At 45.3% G+C, this 24325-nt stretch overlaps 4 protein-coding genes across 9 annotated transcripts in view; 2 read left to right on the top strand and 2 right to left on the bottom strand.

The window, feature by feature from the left end:
• The window catches only part of LOC134296910 (zinc finger protein 658B-like), a 152438-nt gene that overhangs the window by 64212 nt on the left and 63901 nt on the right, over positions 1–24325 (bottom strand). The gene's annotated exons all lie outside the window — the stretch shown is intronic.
• The window catches only part of LOC134296915 (zinc finger protein 721-like), a 31967-nt gene continuing 9289 nt past the window's right edge, over positions 1648–24325 (bottom strand). Inside the window, exon 2 of the mRNA XM_062973059.1 lies at positions 1648–4569. Within this exon, the coding sequence (XP_062829129.1) occupies positions 3473–4569 (1097 nt within the window). The 3' untranslated portion in view covers positions 1648–3472. The remainder of the gene's footprint in view (positions 4570–24325) is intronic.
• LOC134296958 (zinc finger protein 24-like) lies at positions 9614–16467 on the top strand. 4 transcript variants are annotated; one of them, XM_062973173.1, is made up of 4 exons: positions 9794–10645; positions 12481–12998; positions 13334–13448; positions 13871–16467. In XM_062973173.1, the coding sequence occupies exons 2-4, from the start codon at positions 12609–12611 to the stop codon at positions 13912–13914; spliced, it is 549 nt and encodes a 182-aa protein (XP_062829243.1). In that variant the 5' UTR covers positions 9794–10645; positions 12481–12608; the 3' UTR covers positions 13915–16467. The 4 variants fall into 4 exon arrangements, with proteins under 4 accessions (XP_062829240.1, XP_062829243.1, XP_062829239.1 ...); XM_062973170.1 differs by lacking the exons at positions 9794–10645; positions 13871–16467 and adding an exon at positions 9614–9723 and having other exon boundaries at positions 13334–13786; XM_062973169.1 differs by lacking the exon at positions 13871–16467 and having other exon boundaries at positions 13334–13786.
• Positions 16653–22365, top strand: LOC134296928 (zinc finger protein OZF-like). Its single transcript, XM_062973106.1, has 2 exons — positions 16653–16811; positions 20728–22365. The coding sequence occupies exons 1-2, from the start codon at positions 16778–16780 to the stop codon at positions 21999–22001; spliced, it is 1308 nt and encodes a 435-aa protein (XP_062829176.1). The 5' UTR covers positions 16653–16777; the 3' UTR covers positions 22002–22365.

Here is a 24325-nt window from a genome sequence, read left to right as displayed (position 1 = left end):
CCGTAGTTTTGTCTAGCCCACATTTTACTAGCTTGTTTGCCAGAAGGTCGTGGGGGACCTTGTCGAAGGCCTTACTGAAATCCAGATATGCTACATCCACGGCATTCCAGCTTGTAACTCTATCGAAAAAAGAGATCAGATTAGTCTGGCATGATTTGTTTTTGATAAATCCGTGTTGACTATTAGCAATGACAGCATTTGTTTCTAAATGTTCACAGACCACTTCCTTAGCGATCTTTTCCAGGATCTTGCCTGGTATCAACGTGAGGCTGACCGGTCGGTAATTGTTTGGGTCGTTCTTTTTTCCCTTCTTGAAGATAGGGACCACATTCGCCCTCCTCCAATCTGCTGGGACTTCTCCCGTTCTCCAAGAACTCTCGAAGATAATTGCCAGTGGTTCTGAAATAACTTCCGCTAATTCCTTCAATACTCTTGGATGTAGCTGATCTGGCCCTGGGGACTTGAATTCGTTTAGAGAGGCCAGGTGTTCCTGGACAACTTGTTTCCCTATTTGGGGTTGGATTTCCCCCAATCCTTCGTCCATTCCATGTTGCTGGGGTTGAAGATGGCTTTCTTTTTGTGAGAAGTCTGAGGCAAAGAAGGCATTAAGCAGTTCTGCCTTTTCCCTGTCCCCTGTCACCATCACCCCATCTTCTCTTTGCAGTGGCCCTATTGCCTCCTTGTTCTTCCTTTTTCTACCAACGTAAGCAAAAAAGCCTTTTGTGGTTGTTTTTTATGTCCCTGGCAAGTCTGAGCTCATTTTGCGCTTTAGCCTTGCGAACCTTTTCCCTACAGGAGTTGGCTATACGTTTGAATTCTTCTTTGGTGATTTCTCCCCTTTTCCACTTCTTGTGCATGTCTCTTGTGAGTCTTAGCCCGGTTAGAAGTTCTTTGGACATCCATTCTGGCTTCTTCGCACTTGTTTTATTTTTTTTCTTTGTTGGCACTGTTTGCATTTGCGCCTTGAGTATTTCACTTTTTAAAAACTCTCATCTATCCTTAACTCCCTTGTCTTTTAATATTGGCGTCCATGGAATGCCGCTCAGTAATTCCTTCATTTTTTGGAAGTCAGCTCTCTTAAAGTCCAGAATGCGTGTTTGACTTGTTTTAGTTTCAGCCTTCCTTTGTATGGTAAACTGCAGGAGCACATGGTCACTTGCCCCTAAGGATCCAACCACTTCGACTGTATTGATCAGGTCTTCCACATTTGTTAAGATTAGATCAAGAGTAGCCTATCCCCTTGTTGCCTCTTCTACCTTCTGGACCATAAAATTGTCTGCAACGCAAGTGAGGCAATGTGAATCAGTTGCTTTGTATTTTAGTCTCCAGAGAAGCAGGAAAAACTTGCCAATTTCTTTTCAAAGGGACATCCTTCCAAATATTGGCTCTCTTGTCCCCTTGGCCTTTTTTCCCCTCTGAACTAAACACACCCATCACCCTCGGCCATTTCCTAGAGCCCTTCTCTGGAGACATCTCAAAATCTTGCTTGAATGGTGCTGCCCAGAACTGGACACAAGGTTATTCCAGATCAGGTCTGATCAAAGCGTAGAAGAGAGTTGACTAAAACTTACCCAGATCTAGACATCACCCTCCCGTTGGTACAGCCTAAAATCACACTGGCTTTTCAAAGCTGCTGTATCACACTCGTTTTTAAAAAACAATATTTATTCAAAGACTAAAGAAGAAAAACAAATCAAAGCATGTTTACACAAATTACAATTTTGGTATTTAAAAACAATATTTTATACAAATAATAATTTTGGTACATTTTTTTAAAAAAAGGACTATTTAACAAATATAAAGGGAACAAGGACACACACCTTGGACAATAAGAACAAAACTAACTGACATCAAACGCTAATTTACAAAACTCACTCACTATATGATTTGTATCTCTATTTACTCTTATTTCCTTTCAATGCGGTTCTATACTTCATGAATGTAGTTAATATGTCCATCTCAACGGATTCATGAATCTTCATCAGTCGTTGTAGTCATTTTTTGTCTTCCATTCTCTGCAGTTGGGGAAGGATACTGTGTGTCCTAATGGACCCTTTGCCAAAGGTGGGGATTGAACAGTCTCATATCCAGAAAGGGTTTCACTCTACACAGGGATAAGTACACACAAAGCAAGGCTGATGGTCTCATGTTCCAGGGCTCTCTCGGTATAAAGTCTGAGGTTTATTAAACAAACACAAGACAAGCCAAGACCATATTATTTTATAGGAAAACTAAAGTCTTCAGTCCAGCTAAAACAGTGGTTCCCAACCTGGGGTCCATGGACCACCAGTGATCCGCAAGAACTAAAATAGGGTTCACAGCCTCACAGTTACTACACCATTACAATGAGAGTGACTGGTCTTGCGAAACCCTCTTATAGTCCTGAGGATTATTAAATATGGTTTTCTGTGGGCGAGCAGATGACGACTAACTGGATGGCATATCAGGAATGAGAGCTGACGTGGTCTATCCAATGCAATTTTCTGAATCATCACTCCAAATAACCAAACCAAATCTAAAGTTGACCAAAAACTGATTTATAACCCTTCTGGTACTAATTTTGGAGAGTGGTCCCTTGACAAATGATCCCTAGTTAAAAAAAGGTTGGGAGCCACTGAGCTAAAATAATTGGAGCAACACATTTGAAGGAACAATGAATACAAGTGCAGGTCAAGAGTCCAATTATTGCGGACAAGTTGAGTACTGCAGATACAGGTCAGGAGTGAAAATTAACAAGAACCAAGGTCACAGTCCCAACAGTCACATGCCAGGAGTTCATTCAGCTGAGTTGATAAAACAACAACCAAGAAATCAAGAGTACAAACCGAATTTAGAGTCCCAAAGTCAAGCCAGAAAGTCAGGGATACAAACAAAGTCCAAGTCCATATACGAAACCTAGACGTCAGTCCAGAATTTAGAGTCAATGATTCAGGATACAACAAAGTCCAGAAAAGGGTTAAAAGTACAGGGCTAGCACCCAAAATTTCAACCAAGGGACTCAGGACAGATCACAGTACATACAGTACACATGCATGGGAAACAATTGATGCCATTGAATGCAGAAGAGCCAAGAAATAAGGCAGGAGTATGAAGATACGACGTTATCTGCAACCAAAGAGCTATTCTTTTTCAGAACCCTTTAATCCAGAGATCTCTGCTGCTGCTCATTTCAGCAAACCTTCACACATCATCCTAGAAGCCTGCGATGGGTCTCTTTGCGGAGGAGGTTAGGTGAACCCCTTCCAAGCTTGCTGCCATTCTGAGTGACACCTGCTCCCAGTAGCCGTCAACCAAGGCCACACAAACTCCGATTCATGGTGGAGAGAGAGCAAGGTGCTGGCCTTCCTCTTTCCTTCCAATGTGTTTTTATAGATTCGGAAACTCAAAGGCCCGTCTCCTCTAGAGGTACATGAGTTCTGTGATGTCTACTGTATGCTGAACTTTTTCTAAAGCTCTGTTCCTATTCCGTGCATTAAGGTGACTTCTCCTCTGTGTGGGTCCTTTGATGGGAACGTAGACTGTCACTCTGACTGAGGCTTTCTCCACATTTCATGCATTTATGTGGCTTCTCCCCTGTGTGGGTCCTTTGATGGGAACGTAGATGTCCACTCTGACTGAAGCTCTTTCCACATTCTATGCATTTATATGGCTTCTCCCCTGTGTGGGTCCTTTGATGGGAACGTAGACTGTCACTCTGACTGAAGCTCTTTCCACATTCTATGCATTTATATGGCTTCTCCCCTGTGTGGGTCCTTTGATGGGAACGTAGACTGTCACTCTGACTGAAGCTCTTTCCACATTCTATGCATTTATATGGCTTCTCCCCTGTGTGGGTCCTTTGATGGGAACGTAGCTTGTCACTCTGACTGAAGCTCTTTCCACATTCTATGCATTTATATGGCTTCTCCCCTGTGTGGGTCCTTTGATGGGAACGTAGATTGCCACTGTGACTGAAGCTCTTTCCGCATTCTACGCATTTATGTGGCTTCTCCCCTGTGTGGGTCTTTTGATGGGAACGTAGACTGCCACTGTGACTGAAGCTTTCTCCACATTTCATGCATTTATGTGGCTTCTCCCCTGTGTGGGTCCTTTGATGAGAACGTAGATGTCCACTCTGACTGAAACTCTTTCCACATTCCATGCATTTATATGGCTTCTCCCCTGTGTGGGTCCTTTGATGGGAACGTAGATTGCCACTGTGACTGAAGCTCTTTCCGCATTCTACGCATTTATGTGGCTTCTCCCCTGTGTGGGTCTTTTGATGGGAACGTAGACTGCCACTGTGACTGAAGCTTTCTCCACATTCCATGCATTTATGTGGCTTCTCCCCTGTGTGGGTCCTTTGATGGGAACGTAGATGTCCACTCTGACTGAAACTCTTTCCACATTCTATGCATTTATATGGCTTCTCCCCTGTGTGGGTCCTTTGATGGGAACGTAGACTGTCACTCTGACTGAAGCTCTTTCCACATTCCACACATTCATATGGCTTCTCCCCTGTGTGGGTCCTTTCATGTCTAGTAAGAGAACTTTTCCAATCAAATTGTTTCCCACATTCCAAACACTGATGTAACTTCTCCCCTGTGTGTGATCTAGGATAGAGAGGTAGAGGACTTGCCATTCTTTTATATTTATAATTCAAATATTATGCCAGGGGTTCACAGATATAACCTCCTGAGCAGCACAGTCTTTGTATTGCTGTAGCCTTCTGCTCGCTTTCCCAAGCCTCTCTTTTTTCAGCACAATCTTATTTCCTCCTCTTAACTGCATAGGTTTGTAACTTGAAATATATTTTTACTACTTATTTTTTCTTGTTGTCATTGCTGTGTATTTTGAAGTCCCTTTAGACTTAGAGCACTCCTTGGGCAAAGCTCTCACAATGTATTCTTTGCAGAGCTTTTTCAGAAGTTACCTGCAGACAAATGAGGGGAAAATCTCTTCAGGAGTTGAACAGAGAAAGATCTCATGGAACATGAAAAACAAGTCTCGTGCTGTAACAAACCCAGGGGAAGAGGGTGAGCCCATTGCTTGGTGACAAATACTTTAACACTTGCCCAACAACAAACAATCCCTCCTCAGGTCCAAAGGGGACGGTGCGCAAAGATACTCTGCACAAAATAAAATCCAACTCTACTGATTAAAATCCAACAATGCAGCAAAGCTGAAGGCATAACAGGCTGTGAACTGTGAACATTTATTTTTGGCATCTTTCGCTGAATTAAATTATTCTCAATGTCTTGTAGAGATATGTGGTCAGCCTTATATAAATTAATGTAATAATGTTTTAAAGCCTGTTGAATATTGATATCATCTATTAATATTTTATCGTCATGTTGTATCTTAACAGTAAGTCCCCTTCAGGGTAGAGAAAGGCAGGTAGAAATGTCATAAATAAATAAATACATAAATAAAGAATTGACAATTACATTTTTGGGCTTTCTTTCCTCAACGTATATGCTAACTATTTCCTTGGTTTGTTAGCTGATTCAAAATATTTTTTTTTTGCATTCTTTATTTTAGTTTCCAATTCATTAACTAGTAACACAATAATTGCTTTTGTAGGAGTTTTATCTGAGTTAGAATGTTTGAATTCAAAGGATTTTTCTTTAACTCCTCTTCTTTTTTTAATATCATCTGAAATTATCTGAAAATATTTCTGTCTATTCTTTCTCATTTCAGTGTTGCATTTTATAAAGTATCCTCTAATATAAGCTGTACTGGCATCCCATACTGTTTGAATATCTGTAACTTGATTTAAATTAAGTTCCAAATATTCTTTCAGTTTTTCTTTCAAATTCTCAATTACGTCCTCCTTTTGCAGTAGTGATTCATTCAGCTGCCATCTAAGTGTTTTTAATAATAATAATAATAACTTTATTTTTATACCCCGCCCCATCTCCCCGAAGGGACTCGGGGCGGCTTACATGGGGCCTTGCCCGATAAAACAATCAAATATCAAAACACAGCAATAAAACAGTTATCCAATAAAAACATCAATTACAGTAAAAACAATCGTTAAATCAACATAAAACATACAATATTAACACTGGAGTCTAATTCATAGAACCCAGGCAAAGTGCAACATGTGCCGAAATAGGCCGAAATGGGGAAGGGCCATTTTTTACTTTCTTTTTAATTACTAGAGTCACTGGATTATGATCTGAGATAGTTTTGGGTAGGAGTTCTGTCTTTTGAACAGGTTTTGAGTTTGGCAGATATCCATATCTTTTCCATTCTAGAGAAAGTATTTTGTCTTTCTGAAAATTGTGTACTGTATATACTCGAGTAAAAGCCGAGGCACCTAATTTAACACAAAAAACTGGGAAAAACTATTGACTTAAGTATAAGACGGGGTGGGAAATGCAGCAGGTACTGGTACATTTCAAAATAAAAATAGATAGCAATAAAATTAATGGAGGCATCAGAAGGTTAAATGTTTTTGAATATTTACATACAACTGCAATTTAAGACTTTCCAACTGTGATTAAATTATTATTCTAAGCTTCTTCAATGTAAATGTGCTTATATATTCTTCCAATAATCACCATAGTTTATTTTAACTATACATTTTGGGGGAAATGCAGTGTGTATACGAATAAAGAAAAGTGGGAAAGACGAGTGCCGAGGAGAGGAAGGCGTGCGCTGCACGGGAAAGGAGGAGAGGCTTATACTTGCGTATATACAGTATATTCTTTGCATCCCCCTCCCCGAGAGTTTGTCTTTCTTTGGTGAAATCACTCCATTCCAATCTCCCAAAAGGCACCCGTTTTCATAATGGAGGTCTGTTGGAAACTAGGCACGTGGGGTTTATATATCTGTGTAATGACAAGGGTGGGAGAAAGAACTCTTGTCTGCCCGAGGCAAGTGTGAATGTTGCAGCTGGCCACCTTGATTGACACTGAATTTCATTTTTAAAGCCTGCCTGCTTTCTGCCTGGGGGAATCCTTTGTTGGGAGGTGTTAGCTGACCCATTGTTTCATGCCTGCAATTCTCATTTTTTGAGTGTTGATTTTTATTTACTGATTTTAACCTCTGAGGATGCCTGCCATAGATGTGGGCGAAATGTCAGGAGAGAATGCTTCTGGAACATGGCCACACAGCCCGAAAGACATACAACAACCCTGTGATCCCGGCCATGAAAGCCTTTGACAACACATTGATTTTAGAGTCTTTGGGGGAGGATTTGGATTGTGTTTCCCTGCCTGGCAGAAGGGGGTGGGGCTGGGTGGCCCTTGGGGTCTCTCCCAACCCTCTGGCTTCGGGGATTCCTCGTGTCTCAGTCCTAGGCCAAGGCTGCCGCCTCCCCCTCCCCCGCCTCCTCCTCAAGGACTTGGGAGATATTTGTCTTGGGATAGAACTCCCAGGTTCCTCCAACCCTCATGCCAGGAGGGTTTCTGGGCGTTGTAGTCCAAGAGAGCCATTCCCTTTGGGGAGAGAGGGAGGGTTAGAAATAAAGTTATTACTATTACTATTATTATCATTATTCCCTCCACTCTCTTGAGCAGGGATTCCCAAACTCTATTCCTCTGGGATTTCTTGGACTTTAGCACCCAGAAGCCTCAGCTGCCTTGGCCCAAGATCAGGGATTCTGGGACATGGAGTCCCCGGAAGTGGAAGGCCAGGGCTTGGGAAGGGAGGCTCCTGAGAAGGGACCAGGCTTCCATGGCTGAACTGCTCTTGCCATCCAGAAATGCTTCCCAATGTTTAGTTGGAAGCTTTTTTCCCACAATGTGAATCAACTGCTTTCCATTTTAGTCTCCAGAGTAGCAGGAAAAACTTGCCCTTTTCTCCTCAGTGGGACATCCTTCCCCATATTGGCTCTCCTGTCCCCTCGGCCTTTCTTTCCCTCTCAGCTAAAGATACCCAAACTACTCCCACGTCTGCCTCACCTTTTGGCACCTGCTGGTCCTTCTCCACTTCGGCCTGGAGCTTCTTCTGCACGGCCTCCGCCAATCCCTCCCTGCAGACGCCCTCCTTTCGCAGGACAGCCCTCTCTGCCGAGGGAAGGGTCCGGGTTATGCGTCTGTTGCCATTTCCAAAAAAGGACATAGCCGTCAAAAAGGGAAAAGCAGCAACAACAGCAGTTCAGCAGATCAGGAGCTCCATAATAATAATAATAATAATAATAATAAACAGATGAAACAATAGATCACACCCTCAGCTGCTGCAGAAAGATTGCACAGACAGACTACAAGCAGAGGCAGAACACCGTTGCTCAGATGATTAATTGGAACTTGTGCCACAAATACCATCTGCCTGCAACAAAGAACTGGTGGAATCACAAGCCCGAAAACGTTACAGAGAATGAACATGTCAAGCTACTCTGGGACTTCCGAATTCAGACAGACAGGGTTTTGGAGCACAAGACCCCTGACCTCACGATCGTGTTAAAAAAAAGTATGGACTGTCAATATTGTCATCCCAGGTGACAGCAGGATTGAGGAGAAACAACTAGAAAAGCTGACATGATAATTTAAAGATCGAATTACAAGGACTCTGGCACAAGCCAGTCAAGGTGGTCCCAGTGGGTGCAGTGGCTAAAAACCTTGGCCTGCACTTAAACACAATCGGCGCTGACAAAATTACCCTCTGCCAGCTGCAGAAGGCCACCTTATTGGGAGAGGCACGCATTACTCGCCGATACATCACACAGTCCTAGACATTGGGGAAGTGTCCGAGGTGTGATCCAAGACAGCCAGCAGAGTGTCTGCTGTGGACTCATCTTGTTATGTTTCAAATAATAATAATAACAACAACAACTTTATTTTTGTATCCCGCGCCATCTCTGCGAGGGGACTTGGGGTGGTTTCTATGGGGACCAATCCCAACAATATACAATCAAAGGCATTCCAATCCCAAGGAATTAATACATCAGTGCCTCTAAAACACAACATCCCAAAAGCGTAGCCCATGAGATGGGATCAGCCAAACAGTCTGGACCTGAACCATCCAGGGCTTGAAAGGCCATCACCAGCCCTTTGACTTGTGCCCAGTGACAGGCTGTCAGTCAGTGGAGGGGGGGGGGGTGTCAGCAACCTGGCTGCCCCGTTTTGGAAGGCGCATGCGCAGAGGGCCTGGAGGGCCGAGCAGGCCGCAGCCTCCCCGGGACAGACAGACAGGCCAAGGCCGGACGGGGAAGGGAGGCCCGTCAGCAGGGACCCCGAACCCTCACCCAGCTGCCCCTGACCTGCTCCTCTCTCTCTCTCTCTCTCTCCCGAAAGGCCTCCTCCTCCTCCTCCTCCTCCTCCTCCTCCTCCCTCTTCCTCGAAGGGCGCTCACAGGAAAGGGCGGAAGGCGGGGCTTCGCCTGAGGGAACTAGGCGCTTCTCCCCCCCCCCCCCCCCGCCTTCCCCCCTTCGCTTCACGGTCCGCCAATGGGAACCCGCCTTCCTCTCGCGCGTCATCGGTCTCCGGGCAGGAACGCCCCCTCCCCTCCCCTCGCCCTTGGGCCGTGAAGGGTCCTTCCAGAAATGGGCCAATGGGGATCGGCCTGGTCTCTCCGCGTCACCAGTCTCCGGGCAGCCTCGCCCTGGCCTTCCCGCCCGCGGGTCATGTGACGGGGTGAGTGACCGTTGGGAAGGCCGAGGCCTGAGCCGGGAGCGAGGGGGGAGGGGCGGGGAGGGGCGGGGCCTGCCTTCTTCCTTCCTTCCTTCCTTCCTTCCTTCCTTCCTTCCTTCTCTCCGAGCCCGAGCCTGCGGCCTCGTCCTCCGCCTCGTCAGTCCTGGTGAGTCTCGTGGCCAGGCCTCCTCCCGAGGGCCCAAGAGGAGCCAAGGCCCAAGGGAGGGAGGGAGGGAGGGAGGGAGGGAGGGAGGGGAGGCCGAGGAGGGCCCGGGCCTGGCCCACTCCCAGGCGGGCCTTCCTCTCTCGTTCTCTCCCTGGGAACACAGGCCACCACCGCTCTCTCTCTCTCTCTCTCTCTCTCTCTCTCTCTCTCAGCCAGGCCTGGGCAAGCTCCGGGCCTCCCTCCGGGGCGGGGTTTTGGACTCCAACTCCCAGAAGGCCTCCCCTCAGGCCCCGCAGGCCTCCCCTTCACCTCCACCTCAAGACTGCGGGGAGAGAGAGAGAGAGAGAGAGAGAGAGAGAGAGAGAGAGAGAGAGCAAGGGACTGGGGAAGGGAGGTCAACAGACCAAGAGAAGGAAGGAAGGAAGGAAGGGCGCTCGGAAAGGGAGGGGCCCCCAGGGATCAGCTGGCATGGACATTCACAACAGAAGGACATGCAGACAAAGGGACAACAACAACAACAACAACAACAACAATATTTGTATCCTGCCACCATCTCCCCCAGAGGGGACTCGGCGTGGCTCACAGAAAGATCCCATACAAAACAGGAACAATATACAAGACAGCAATCAACAAGAAGCCCTGCTTGACTCTCAAGCCAAAAGTGGGTGGTAGAAATCACATGGTACAAAAGCTGACTGGCACAACCTGGGGATCCCAACCAGGCCCTGGAAAGACAGGCGCTTGGCTCCTCTGCTGCTGAATTCACAGGCCCAGTGGGGAAGACATCTCACCACGTTCAAACAGTGGACGTGGCTCTTCATGAGACATGCCGCACCCTCACAGGATGTCTGCGCCCCACACCACTGGAGAAATGATACTGTTGAGTCCCTCTGGGGAGAGAGGGCAGTCTAGAAATGAAATGGTATTGATTATTATTATTATGATTATGGCACCATCTGACATCTGTGGGGAAGTAGCAGCCTGTAATGAAAGGACCAAGGCAGTGACATCTCTGGCCCATCCCCTGTTTGGATATCAGCCAGCATGTCAATGCCTTAAATCAAGAAATAGTTTCCTAAGATCTACAAAGATACTCGCAGGAACACCTCAGCAACAACTTTATTTGTGTGTCTCCATCTCTCACTCCTTCCTTCCTGGCCTGAGATGGAGGGATGGAGAATGACCTCCACAAGAGGAAACGAAATTTGGGACAGATGAGGTATCAAAGAAATTGCTTTGGGGGGGACGGGGGACACACGGTGGTATGGGATAATATATATATATATGGGTGAAAATAACAGTGGATGCAAAAATGTATTGTAGAATTGTTTTGAATATTGAATATTATGCGTCTGCTGTATAACAAGGGGTGTCTATATTTTTTAAAAGAACTATATCAATGTCTTCTGTATCATGAGGAAAAGGAAGGGGGTGGAGGGGGGAAGAGAAGCCTTGTCTTTGTTATAGCTTTTACATCGATCTCTTTAACCCAAGCCCTAGTATTATAGACAGTGTCTAAAGTTTTGGAAGATCCAAATGTCCTCTGTGACAGAAACGAATGCACTCTTGTCCTCAGGACTTTGCCTTCCCACGCTATCCACTCTCCTTCCCGCCTTCTTTTCCAGTTCTTTGCATGTATTTCATATCATAAGGACTGCCATATAGATCTAAACTATCAATTCCATTAGTTTGTAAATTAGGATTGTGTGGGTAAGAATTCACTATGTTACGTTGTTATCTTCTTTTATTTAAACACTACACAAATATGTATTAATATATATGTTGTCGCTCTAAAATACTTAATTAACAAGGCTCGCAACCTTTTGTGTTCTAATCAAAGAGTGCTGATAGGTCAATTATTCAAAGTCTCTTGAATAAAGAGTTCAGAAATAGTACAAAATGTAACTGTATACTATTAATAATATTTTAGTCAACAGATCCTGCTTGGCCATCTTCCTTTGCTTTGTGAATTCAATGAAGGGCTTCCATTCTTCTTGGAAGTTTCTGTGTATTTGTTTGTTGTACAGCTAAAGTTAGTTTGTCCTCTTTGGCCATTTCAAAACCTTTTGTCATCCAGTTTTCTGGTGTTGGCATGTCTTGTTGTTTCCATAGTTTTGCGTATTCAGTTCTTGCTTCTGTTGTCATATAAAGAAAGAGTCTTTCTTGATGTTTCCCAGTAGAAAAAGTTATGGTTTTAATGGGATTTTGTACTCTAGAATAGTTTCCATGTCTGTGTGGATTTTTATTCAGAATTCGTTAGAATTTGGGCAAGTCCCAACATATCATGTGTGTGTGTGTATTTGAGAGTTTTTCTGGAGTTATGTAGCATCTATGTATCATTTTGTTGAAATTTTATTTAATTGTGTGACTCCTTGTAAATTTTAGTCATTTTTACCAGAGCTCTTCCCATTCTCGTGGACTTATTGCTCAGCCTAGACTTTTCACCCACTGAATCATAGGTTTTTTAATTTCTTCATCAATTGTAAAATCTTTCAGAGGAAATTGATGCAGCTTCCCAGCTGGCTTGTTTTTTGTCTGTAGCAGTTGGTTCTGCTTACAATATGAAACACATATATCAAACAACTACAATCACATTTCAAAATTCCATTTAAATTAAATTACATTCAAACCTTTATAAATATACATTTCAAGTCCAAACGCGGTCTGTCATTATACCTTGGATCATATAGTTGTCATTTCTGCTGCTACTATTGCTCAAAAGCCTGGTCCCACAACCTTTCTGCCTTTCTTTCACAGAGGAAATGTGATTTTTGGCTGAGAATTTCGGAGTAGAGCCTGTGGAGGGATTTCTTTCCCTTGAAAGAAAGAAGAGGGAGGAAAAACATCTTGGATACGGTTGGGTTCTTCACCAGAGTGGTTCCAACATGGAGAGACCCAACTCACGTGGGCCTGAAGCAGGACCTGGGGGCAGTGGGGAATCCTGGGAAAGAACCAGACATGAGTCCCTGAGTGTGGACCTTGACAGCTCGGACACACAGCGCCAGCGCTTCAGGCAGTCCTCCTACCAAGAGGGTGAAGGACCCAGAGGGGTTTGGAGTCGTCTCCACGATCTGTGCCGCCAGTGGCTGAAGCCAGAGCAGCACACCAAGGCCGAGGTGCTGGACCTGGTGACCCTGGAGCAGTTCCTGAGCATCCTGCCCCCAGAGATGGGGAGCTGGGTCCGAGAGTGTGGGGCAGAGACCTGTTCCCAGGCGGTGGCCCTGGCGGAAGGCTTCCTCCTGAGTCGGGCCGAGGACAAGGAGCAGGAAGGACAGGTGAGAGCATTCCCTCTGGGTTTCACTAACCTGGGGGCTGATGGACAGGTTGAACGTACACCCTGCCTTTCTTCCAAGATGGGACCGATGTGGGGGATGAGCAAGGCCCTGCTCCCTCGGCCTCTCTCCCCACCTGCTCTGCCCCTCCATCTCTACCGTCAGCTTGGTTGATGCTCTGCTCAAGATAGAACATAGACAATGATGGGAGGGGGAGGGGGGCATTGGTTCCAAACTAGGTTGCCATCTCAGAGTTATTCTTTCCAAAAAGGTCTATAGGACTGTGATATTTCTGAACTTTTTCCAAACTCCTTCTGGAACACTCTGTGCTATTCCAGGCCCATAATAACTCCATGGAAGTCCCTGCACCAGAGGAATCTCCACCAGACACCACCCAGAGTCTCAGGCAGAAGGAGCTGAAGCGGGAAGGAGACGGGGCTGCCGCCTTGCAGGGTGAGAAGGAACTCTTCTGGGAGTTTTGGGGGTTTGTGCCAGTGGAAATCCCGCTTTGGGGGGATGATTGCACACCCACGGTTTGAGCTTCAGAAGGTGAACATGCCGGATCATTTGGCCTTGAGATGGGTATATATCTTAAACTCATGTCCTTTGTGTGATGTTTTATGGACTTAATATGTATTTTATAGAAAGGCAGTTTTAATGTAGATCTTTTATAGTTATATATATATCTTTGTTGAATTTTGACAATGTTTGTGTTTTTAAAATTATGTTGTAACCTCCCTCGAACTGCAAGGAGAGGCGAGTAAGAAATAAAATTATTATTATTATTATCATTATTATTGTTATTGTTATATGTACACATTCAGTTGCTAGAGGTGTAACTTCAGTTTGATTTGCAGTTTTCTTTCTTGCAATAGGACTGAAAACGCAGCCTTCAGTGTCTTCCCAGGTGGGACCCTAAGCTGAGCCGAGCCCTGAAACTGAGCTGGAATACAAACAGACGGCAAAGAATCACTTTAGTCAGTTGAACCACCAAGCCCAATACTAGTTTCATTCGAACATCCTCACAGCACTGCTTGTGAGATAAAGTCCTAAACCCTAACTCATCGGTTTCTTTATAGGACTGCAATGGTCACCTCTGAGGCCTGTTTCTGTGACCAGCTTTCCACCCCTTGCTCTCTCTCCAGGGTCTGGAATGATGCTGTTGCCGAATCCTCAGCCGTTTCTCCCCCTTTGCGATGGAGTGGGACTGAGTCAGGTAAGCAGAAGGATTCCTGGGAGAGGAGGACGGGGCCTGCCGGGGTGCCTTTGGTTTCAGGATTAATGGCCAAATATCTGTTGAAACAGACAAGATGGAATGTGTTTCCTTAGAAGTGAAATACGGAAGGTACAATTGCAAACCGTGCCAACAAGGAGGGAAAAAATGAAGAGAGAACTAAAGAAACCAGAATCGATGTTCAAAGAAATTTCAACGGAGCTATGATTGAAAAGGGACATGTACAGGAAATGGAAAGGGGGGGGGGGGATCACCAAGGAATGTAAACAACTAATCAGCATAAGTAGGGAAAAAGTCTAACTCAGAAAATGAGGTCAGATGAAAAAATGTGCCAAGAGTAGGGTCTGTGCCTGGAGAAGGTGGTGGAATGCTAACCGGGGATAGGCAAGAGTTAGAACATGATCTCCCAAAAGGAAATGGGTATTCTACCTGAGCAAGATGGAGCAACTGGGGAAATGCAACCCAAAATGGGTAAAGAAGTGGTCCAGGAATACCTGGCCACTCTCGATGAATCCCAGTCTCCAGGGCCAGGTGAACTACAGCCAAGGGTATTGAACTAACAGCAGTAATCCCAGAACCACTGTCAATCCTCTTTGTTCATTTTTGGGAACAGGAGAAGTCCCAGCAGGCTGGAGGAGGCAAAAGTTGTCTCTGTCTCCAAGAATGGACCAAAAAGAGGTCCCCTAACAATGACCATCCAGTTATCTTGACTTGTCCCATAAGCAGTTGGAGCAGCTGTTTAGACTCCCGAATGTTTATGAGGAGATCGTTTGATGTGGATCAATAATAGTTATAGAGGGAGCGGATCTGTTTGTTTGCTATTATGCACTCTTTAAGGAACCAATTTTTGGATCTGACCCTGGGTTGCCTCGGCATTCTTTGCCAATCGTATAGTTTTTAAAAGATAGGTTTTATAAGGGATTCAAACCCGGTGATGCCTCCTCGAAATCTGGGATTTCAATGATCATAGTTTCTATGGACAACACTTCCTAAGAGTTCAAGATATCCAGGCACACCCCTTTTGTCTTAACGTTCCGCTTCAGCCTGGTGTATTGTGGGTAGGCTTGTCCAGGTGGGGAAGTGCTGCTTCTCTCCAAAACCAGGAGAAGTGGGAGATAGATGATCACTAAGCAAGGAATTGTCTATAGCAAATGAATCAATGTCGCTAGCTATGGAGAGTGAAGTCAGAAGATAGTCTATGACACTAGAGCCCCTTGGTGAGATCAATGTATATTCTCCAGAGTCAGGAAACTGAGTAAGTCCATTTAGCCGGGACAGGTTGAGCTGCATGGCCATTTTGGTCAGGCACTTTCCGGCCTGATTTCACGCTTGGTCCTTAACGTGTCGAGCTTCTGGTGTCAGGAGAGAGTTGAAGGGATCTTCCTCCAGGCCCTCTTCTCTCAACACATTTATTCAACTAGATCCTACCCTTGCATTGAAGTCACCCGTTATCTTGACCTAAATAACAGGAAAAATATTGGAGCAGATCATGAAGAAGGCCATCTGGAATCACTTGGGAAAAGTGCTGTAATCACTGAAGGACAAGATGAGTTTCTCCAAAACAAGTCATGCCAGACTAATGTACTTTTCAGTAGAGCTACAAGCTTGGTAGATGAAGGAAATGCAGTGGATGTAGCACATCTTGCTTTCAGTAAGACCTCTGGAAAGGCCTCCCATGGTTTCACAAACAACTAGTAAAAAGTGGGCTGGATAATACTCCTGTTCGGTGGATTTGTAATGGTTTGAGCGACAAAGGGTGGAGTGCCGCAGGGTTCTGTCCTGGGCCCAGTACTGCTCAACATGCGTATCAGGTTTTCAGATGACACCAAATTAGCAGGTATAGCTGACAGTCTAGAAGATAGGATCAGAATTCAAAATTCTGGCCTTAACATGGTGGAGAGCTGGGCCAAAACTAACCCACTTAATGTCAACAAGAATATATGTAGAGTAGTACACTTAGGCAGGAGAGAAATGCCATGCACAGGTACAGGAGGGGCAACACCTGACTTGACAATCATTCATATGATGGGATCTTGGAGTGTTAGAGGACTGCAAGTGGAACATGAGCCAACAATGTGATGCAGCAGCTGAAAAGACAATGGGATTTTGGGCTGCATCCCAAGGAATATTGTGTCTAGATTCAGGGAAGTCATGGCGACCTTCTTTCTGCTTTGGGGAGACCTCACCTGAAATTACACTGTGTCCAGTTGTGGGCATCACAATAAAAGGGGGAACATACCCTGATTCCATTTCTGATTCTATATATCAATTAAGAAATGGTTCTTACCTGTGACCAATGCGTCGTCTCTACAAAGCTTACCTTTGTGGCATGGAGGCCTTCGCCCTTTCCCTTTCAAGCAACCAGCAGGAATGTAAGTTTACTTTAAATTATTTCTTGTCATCATTTTTCTTGATATCTCTCACGTGAGGAGGGAATTTTTTCTTCTTCCGCCAGGGCCCAATCGCCTTTGAGGACGTGGCTGTGGATTTCTCCCTGGAGGAGTGGGTTCTCCTGAATCCGGACCAGAAAGCCTTGCACAAGCAGATCATGGAGGAGATGAATGGGATTGTGGACTCTCTCGGTAAGGCTCCCTCACTGATGGGGATTTCTGTTTCAAAAGGTAGTATTAGCCTAAATCGTCACAGTCACTGAGGGTCCGCAAGGCAGGGCTTGTGTTAGAAATATATGACATAAGAGTAAATAATAATAATAATAATAATAATAATAATAATAATAAGCACCAATTCAGACTCAAGTGGGAAGATTTCCATAACTGGAGTCAAGGCAAAGTCAGTCACTCTCTCTCTCTCTCTCTCTCTCTCTCTCTCTCTCTCTCTCTCAATCTCTCTGAGTGTTTGTGTGAGAAGAAAATAGAGGGAGGAAGCAGATTGGCTGGAGAGAGGGGCCGGAGAACGGATCATGAAAAAAAAAAAAACTTCCCGTAGCATCAGATACGCATAGGCGGCTATACACCTTATGATTGGTGTGGTATTCAACCTTGTTTTTCCTCCCAACCAGGCAGGCTAGTCTTTGCGTGTCTGAAGGCTCAGCTCTCTCTCTCTACGCTGCCTCTCCCAGCACACAAACAGCCCCCAGCCTCATTCATTTGCAAGATTGTGACATTTAATATCATGTGTTCTATGTTCTGTGCTTGTGAATGATTGGGGCTTGAGGTTTTTGTGCACAGGGAGAGGCATAGAGCAGCCATCAAACTCTGCCCCTCTCCTTCAAGTGGTAAGAGTGTCACTCATGGTAGTTTCACATCTGCAGAAATCTAGCTCTTTCCAATTGAGTGCATCTTTTTGAAACACTCTGTATATTTATTTCATCCTAAATGTTAGAAAATCCCAAATTATCTGCAGCCACTTTCCTAAATTCTTGTATGTGAAGAAGTTGCAGCTCCCCTGTAAAAGGTGTGCAGAATTAGACAGGTATTGGAATTAGAGCTGAACAAAGGGACAGTCGACAGAATGATATTTCCAAGAAGTCTCAGGATTTTGTAAGGGAAGACTACCCTCCAAAAAGCAAAGAACCTATAAATACCATCAGGAAACTGATAGTTGAGCATTCAGCTCACAACGAACAGAGCAAGGAAGTGATCTGTAAAAAATCAAGAACTTCAGAAACAAAGATGCAGAGTCCAGTCTTTAAAATTACAAAAGGCTTATTTACAAAAAAAAATTAAATAACTCCCTTTCTAAATAGTAAAGGACTGGGTCTGAGCTGCTCTCTATTTCCATCTCTTCTTGGGATTAAAAGAGAGGGAAAAACTCCAAGCCTGACACACAAGCAGAGAGAGGTCTTAATACACACAGTACACACTGAGATATAAGTCAGAAATCTGAAGCAAAAGCATGCACCATTCTACAAAACCAATCAGAATGAGAGAAAGAAACAGAGAGAACAAATAGATACATCCCAACTGTCAATCAGGAGACAAGTGGGAGGGATTCCTTCAGCCTATTCTGAAACTAGCTCACGGGAATCGATCAGAGATGGAAGAATGGAGTTCCCCCAAAGTTACGGAAGGTGCGCTAAAAGAGAGGAAAACGATGATAAAGTGTAACTGAAAACGTTAGTGAAGCTTTGTATGTTTGGTTTACGCAGTCCAGAGAAAAAGGATCTATTTTACAGCAAAAGGCGTTGCGTTTTCAAAAGGAATGTAATGAAGGGGATCCAGATTTTACAGCAAGCATTGGTTGGCTCGACAAGTGGAAGAAACGTTATGGAATCCGTTAGCTAAGTGTTTGTGGTGAGAAGCTGTCATCAAATTATCAAGAAACGGAGGCATTCATGAAAAAAAATTCAAGAATTTATTGAAACTGAAAACCTAACGGGCGATCAGATGTTGAATTGTGACGAGACCGGCCTCAGTTGCAAAGTGTTACCCGGTAGGAGTCTTGCAGCCAGAACTGAAGCAGCAGCCCCTGGCTAAAAGCACAGCAAAGAGAGGCTGACAATTTTAGCGTGCAGCAATGCTACCGCAAACCACAAAATGGACCTTGCAATGATTGGGAAGCCCAAAAATCCCAGAGCCTTTAAAACAGTTTAAAAAAACGCTCTTCCTGTAAAATAGTACAATCAAAAAAGTGTGTTGCTGACCAGTGAAATTTTTAAAGATGATGATGATGATGATGATGATAACGATAACACTTCATTTATATTCCACCTTATCTCCCCGAGGGGACTCAGGGCAGATCACAATACATAGAATCATAGAATAGTAGAGTTGGAAGAGACCTCATGGGCCATCTAGTCCAACCCCCTGCCAAGAAGCAGGAAATCGCATTCAAAGCACCCCCAACAGATGGCCATCCAGCCTCCACTGCCGAACAGCCCTCACTGTGAGGAAGTTCTTCCTGATGTTCAGGTGGAATCTCCTTTCCTGTAGTTTGAAGCCATTGTTCCGTGTCCTAGTCTGCAGGGCAGCGGAAAACAAGCTTGCTCCCTCCTCCCTATGACTTCCCCTCACATATTTGTACATGGCTATCATGTCTCCTCTCAGCCTTCTCTTCTGCAGGCTAAACATGCCAAGCTCTTTAAGCTGCTCCTCACAGGGCTTGTTCTCCAGACCCTTGATCCTTTGAGTCGCCCTCCTCTGGACGCTTTCCAGCTTGTCAACATCTCCCTTCAATTGTGGTGCCCAGAATTGGACACAGTATTCCAGGTGTGGTCTGACCAAGGCAGAATAGAATAAGGGGAGCAGGACTTCCCTGGATCTAGACGCTATTCCCCACATACAAGGCAAACATTCAATGCCGTTTGGAGACAGGACAGAAAAGAATAAGACAAACAGAAGGAGGTATGTCGTCTTGAAGTCCAGTTTTTTTGGTGCCTTGGAGGCTGATGTTGCGCTCAGATTCAGTCACAGGGGTGCTGTTGCTTCATTCTCTATGACGGAGAGCTATCAGAACTTCCTCCTTCCAACTTCCTCTTCGTCACCACATTTCTGGTCTTGACGTTTATGATGTCGTAAAATACCTCCCCCGCAATGTATGGTGTCAGCTCACCACAGCCGCTCCTGAATGAACACACGAGACTCTCTGTGGTATCACCAGGAACTTTTACTGTAGGAAACATGAACATCAGAAAAGCCAAGAATGGGAGGCTCCGGCCAACCCTCCTTTATATACCCTCCCCCTCATTTGAACAGTCTCTTCCCGCTCAGTAAAACCCCGCGCAAATTCCCCGCCAAGTCCATCAGCCGTTTCTCCTCCGAGTCCTGGGACGCAGGTGTCTTATCAATGTCAGTGACCCTGAAACTCAGAGCCACATCCAGGCTCTAGTAGCAGGGTTCTGACATGGCGTCCTCCTCCCCTTCGTCCTGGAAGGAAAAGATTAAACACAACTATTGTTCTCCGCTGTCCAGAGTTCCTTTATACTTTTTTAACAGGCTGCAATGGAATACCGGGTGTACCTTTCCTAGGTCCTTTGGTAGCCTCAGCTCATAGGTCACTTCGTTTATTCTTTTTGCTACCCTGAATGGCCCTATATAGCGTGGAGCCAATTTCTTGGATGGGAACCCCAATTTCAGGTTTTTTGTGCTCAGCCAAACCAGATCTCCTTCGCCCAATTTGTCCCCCTCTCGGCGCCTACGATCCGCAAAGAGCTTGTACTTCTTTTGTGTTTCCCGCAATGCCTCTACCACGGTTTGCCACCCTTGCTTGATTTTGGCCGGCCATTCCTCGTCGGTCTGGCCCTCCCCTTCCTTCCACTCGGGTAGCCTGGGGAAAGGTGCCACCTCCTGTCCGTATACTATTTCGAATGGGGCACGACCTGTGGCCGAATGTACGGCCCCGTTAAAAGCCATCTCAGCAAACGGAAGAAGGTCCGCCCAATCATCCTGTCTATAATTGGTGTACATCCTTAAGAATTGGCACAGTGTCTGTTGGGTTATGTTGTTTTAAGGATCATTTCAATCCACTCCTTATCCCACTTCCTTTGAGTCTTTATGACGCACACTGAGGAATGATTTTTTATGTTCTTCTTCTTCACAGTAGATAACGGGGAGAAGAGCCATGTATGCACCAAATACAGGAAGCATTTGGGACACAACGGGTGCCTTCATCGACACCAGCAAGCCCACAGAGAAGATGGAGGTTCTGCCAGAGAAAGGCCCAACAAATGCATTGTATGTGGGCAATGTTTTACCCAAAATGTGGCACTTGTCCTTCACAAGACACTTGATGTTGGGAAAAGCCATCTTAAAGGGAAAGTATCTGCAAAATGTGTGGTGAAACACAAGAAATTTCACACAGGTCAGGAACCATACAGATGCCAAGAGTGTGGGAAGTATTTTGCTTCCAGTTCAGCCTTGGTGAGGCTCAAAAGACTCCACACAGGAAAGAAGCCACACCAATGCCAGGAGTGTGGGAAATGTTTTGCTTTCAGTTCAGCCTTGGTGAGCCACAAAAGACTCCACACAGGAGAGAAGCCATACAAATGCCAGGAGTGTGGGAAATGTTTTGCTTCCAGTTCAAACTTGGTGAAACACAAAAGACTCCACACGAGGGAGAAGCCATACGAATGCCAGGAGTGTGGGAAATGTTTTACTACCAGTTCAGCCTTGGTGAGGCACAAAAGACTCCACACAGGAGAGAAGCCATACCAATGCCAGGAGTGTGGGAAATGTTTTGCTTACAGTTCAGACTTGGTGAGCCACAAAAGACTCCACACGAGGGAGAAGCCATACGAATGCCAGGAGTGTGGGAAATGTTTTGCTTCCAGTTCAAACTTGGTGAAACACAAAAGACTCCACACGAGGGAGAAGCCATACGAATGCCAGGAGTGTGGGAAATGTTTTGCTTCCAGTTCAAACTTGGTGAAACACAAAAGACTCCACACGAGGCAGAAGCCATACGAATGCCAGGAGTGTGGGAAATGTTTTACTACCAGTACAGCCTTGGTGAGGCACAAAAGACTCCACACAGGAGAGAAGCCATACCAATGCCAGGAGTGTGGGAAATGTTTTACTACCAGTACAGCCTTGGTGAGGCACAAAAGACTCCACACAGGAGAGAAGCCATACCAATGCCAGGAGTGTGGGAAATGTTTTACTACCAGTACAGCCTTGGTGAGGCACAAAAGACTCCACACAGGAGAGAAGCCATACCAATGCCAGGAGTGTGGGAAATGTTTTACTACCAGTACAGCCTTGGTGAGGCACAAAAGACTCCACACAGGAGAGAAGCCATACCAATGCCAGGAGTGTGGGAAATGTTTTACTCAGAGTTCAGCCCTTAACCAGCACCAGAGAACACATACAGGCTAAAAAACAGCCATTGTGGGAAAATGTCTGATTTCAAACAGGACCCTTTGAGAAGTTCTGCGTCAGATTTGGTGGAGTCCCCGTTCTTGTCATTTGAATCCCTAAGTTGGAGGTCCTGTTCTCTGGAATAGCAGAAAGCAAGCTCTGTTTGACAATCCCTCAGAGCAGTGGTTCTCAACCTGTGGGTCCCCAGATGTTTTGGCCTTCAACTTCCATAAAGCCTAACAGCTGGTAAACTGGCTGGGATTTCTGGGAGTTGTAGGCCAAAACATCCGGGGACCCACAGCTTGAGGACCACTGCTTCAGAGGGTTAAATATGATTGTCATGTCACCTCATCTGAAAAGAAATAAACCATATGTAATTCCATCACTTGTTCCTTTGGGCTTAGTTTCCAGCTCCATTTCCACCTTGGTTGCAAATGTCAAGTTTGTGAACGTTGTGCCCCTACAGAAACATCCTCTGTTTTCCTCTTTAGTCGGGAGTGGTTAGTTTGCATATTGTAAATAGCCGTTATGGGAGGGATCCAGAGTTAGCCCCTTCCCTTTCAGACAGTGGCTCTCAACCAGTGGTCCACGAACTACCAGTGGTTCACAAGAACTAAAATACAGGGTCTGCCTTCTAACCTTCCCTTCCTTTGCTTTCTTTTTTCTTGCCCTTCCTTTTTCTCTTCCCTTCCTTCCCTTTACCCTCTTTTCCCTTGCCCTTCCTTTTTCTCTTCCCCTTCCTTCCTTCCCTTCTCTTCCTTTGTCTTCTTTTCTCTTGTCCTTCCTTCCTTTTTCTCTTCTCTTCCCATATTTTCCTTTGCCTTATTTTCTCTTCCCCTTCCTTCCTTCCCTTCCTTTGTCTTCTTTTCTCTTGTCCTTCCTTCCTTTTTCTCTTCTCTTCCCATATTTTCCTTTGCCTTATTTTCTCTTCCCCTTCCTTCCTTCCCTTCCCTTCCTTTGTCTTCTTTTCTTTTGCCCTTTCTTCCCTTTTCTCTTCTCTTCCCATATTTTCCTTTGCCTTATTTTCTCTTCCTCTTCCTTCCCTTCCCTTCCCTTCCCTTGTCTTCTTTTCTCTTGTCCTTCCTTCCTTTTTCTCTTCTCTTCCCATATATTCCTTTGTCTTCTTTTCTCTTGTCCTTCCTTCCTTCCTTCCCTTCTCTTCCTTTGTCTTCTTTTCTCTTGTCCTTCCTTCCTTTTTCTCTTCTCTTCCCATATTTTCCTTTGCCTTATTTTCTCTTCCTCTTCCTTCCTTCCCTTCTCTTCCTTTGTCTTCTTTTCTCTTGTCCTTCCTTCCTTTTTCTCTTCTCTTCCCATATTTTCCTTTGCCTTATTTTCTCTTCCTCTTCCTTCCTTCCCTTCCCTTCCTTTGTCTTCTTTTCTCTTGTCCTTCCTTCCTTTTTCTCTTCTCTTCCCATATTTCCCAGCGAAGAGGGCGGGATTGAGAGCAGGGCCTCTCCAGACGGTCTTAGACTCCGAGATGGTTCATAAGGGGAGAGACGTTTGGACAGGTAACCCATCCAACACAGGCTGTGACCCTGTGCCCTGTTTGGCCTTGCGACTGACAAGGAAGACCTCTGCGTACAGATGACATTGAACTCCAAAACTTCAGATGATCTCTCCCAACGGCTTCATGTAGATGTTACACAGCGTGGGAGACAGTATTGAACCCTGCGGGGATTCTGGCAAGGGATTCTGCTTTTCCTGCCTGGCAGAAGGGGGTTGGACTAGATGGCCCTCGTGGTCTCTTCCAAATATACTATTCTGTGAATCTCTGATTTGGGTAAGAAGGCAAGGCCCTAGAGAAGTGCAGGTTCCTCTCTCTGGATGACCCCAAAAAGGGGCTGGAGAGCGACCTGCGGAGGATGGTCTGGATGGTGACGCTGCTTGGAGAGAATGGGGCTGGACTCCAGACCCACGGGATCAGTGGTTTCATGGCGAAAGAACACACATCTCCTCTTCCTCCCGATAGGAGCAGACTCCACTACTGAACAGCTCTTACCTTCAGGAAATGCTTTCTGTTGTGTAGGTGAGGCCTGCACAACTAGTCAGTGTTAATGAGTGATGGAAGGAAAGGAGAAGCAGAGTAAAACACACACAACACCCCTGCTAGACAGGCATGTGAATTCAGTCCTCTCACGGCCTCCTCCAGCTATACAATGGGACAGACTGTCTCATAGGCAAGGAGTGGATTCCAACCCCCAAAACACTGCAGAGTCCTGGTCACAGTTTCACAGCCTCTGGCCTTGTAAACTAGTTCGTCTCTTTGAATAAACACTCTTGAGTTCTGAATTTCATCCAAAGTCCTTGGAGGTTTTATTCTTGATTTATTCACTACTTATAAC

The sequence above is a fragment of the Anolis carolinensis genome, chromosome 2 (genome assembly GCF_035594765.1).
Source record: "Anolis carolinensis isolate JA03-04 chromosome 2, rAnoCar3.1.pri, whole genome shotgun sequence".
Classification (NCBI taxonomy): Eukaryota; Metazoa; Chordata; class Lepidosauria; order Squamata; family Dactyloidae; genus Anolis; species Anolis carolinensis.
Note: the sequence above shows the minus strand (reverse complement) of the source record. Positions and strands in the feature narration are given on the sequence as shown.

Coding starts and splice junctions, on each gene's coding strand:
- LOC134296928 (XM_062973106.1), top strand. CDS start 16,778: ATGGAGGAGATGAATGGGATTGTGGACTCTCTCG. Junction 16,812..20,727: donor TGGGATTGTGGACTCTCTCG/GTAAGGCTCCCT, acceptor TCTTCTTCACAG/TAGATAACGGGGAGAAGAGC.
- LOC134296958 (XM_062973170.1), top strand. CDS start 12,609: ATGGAGAGACCCAACTCACGTGGGCCTGAAGCAGGACCTGGGGGCAGT. Junction 12,999..13,333: donor ACAAGGAGCAGGAAGGACAG/GTGAGAGCATTC, acceptor GTGCTATTCCAG/GCCCATAATAACTCCATGGA.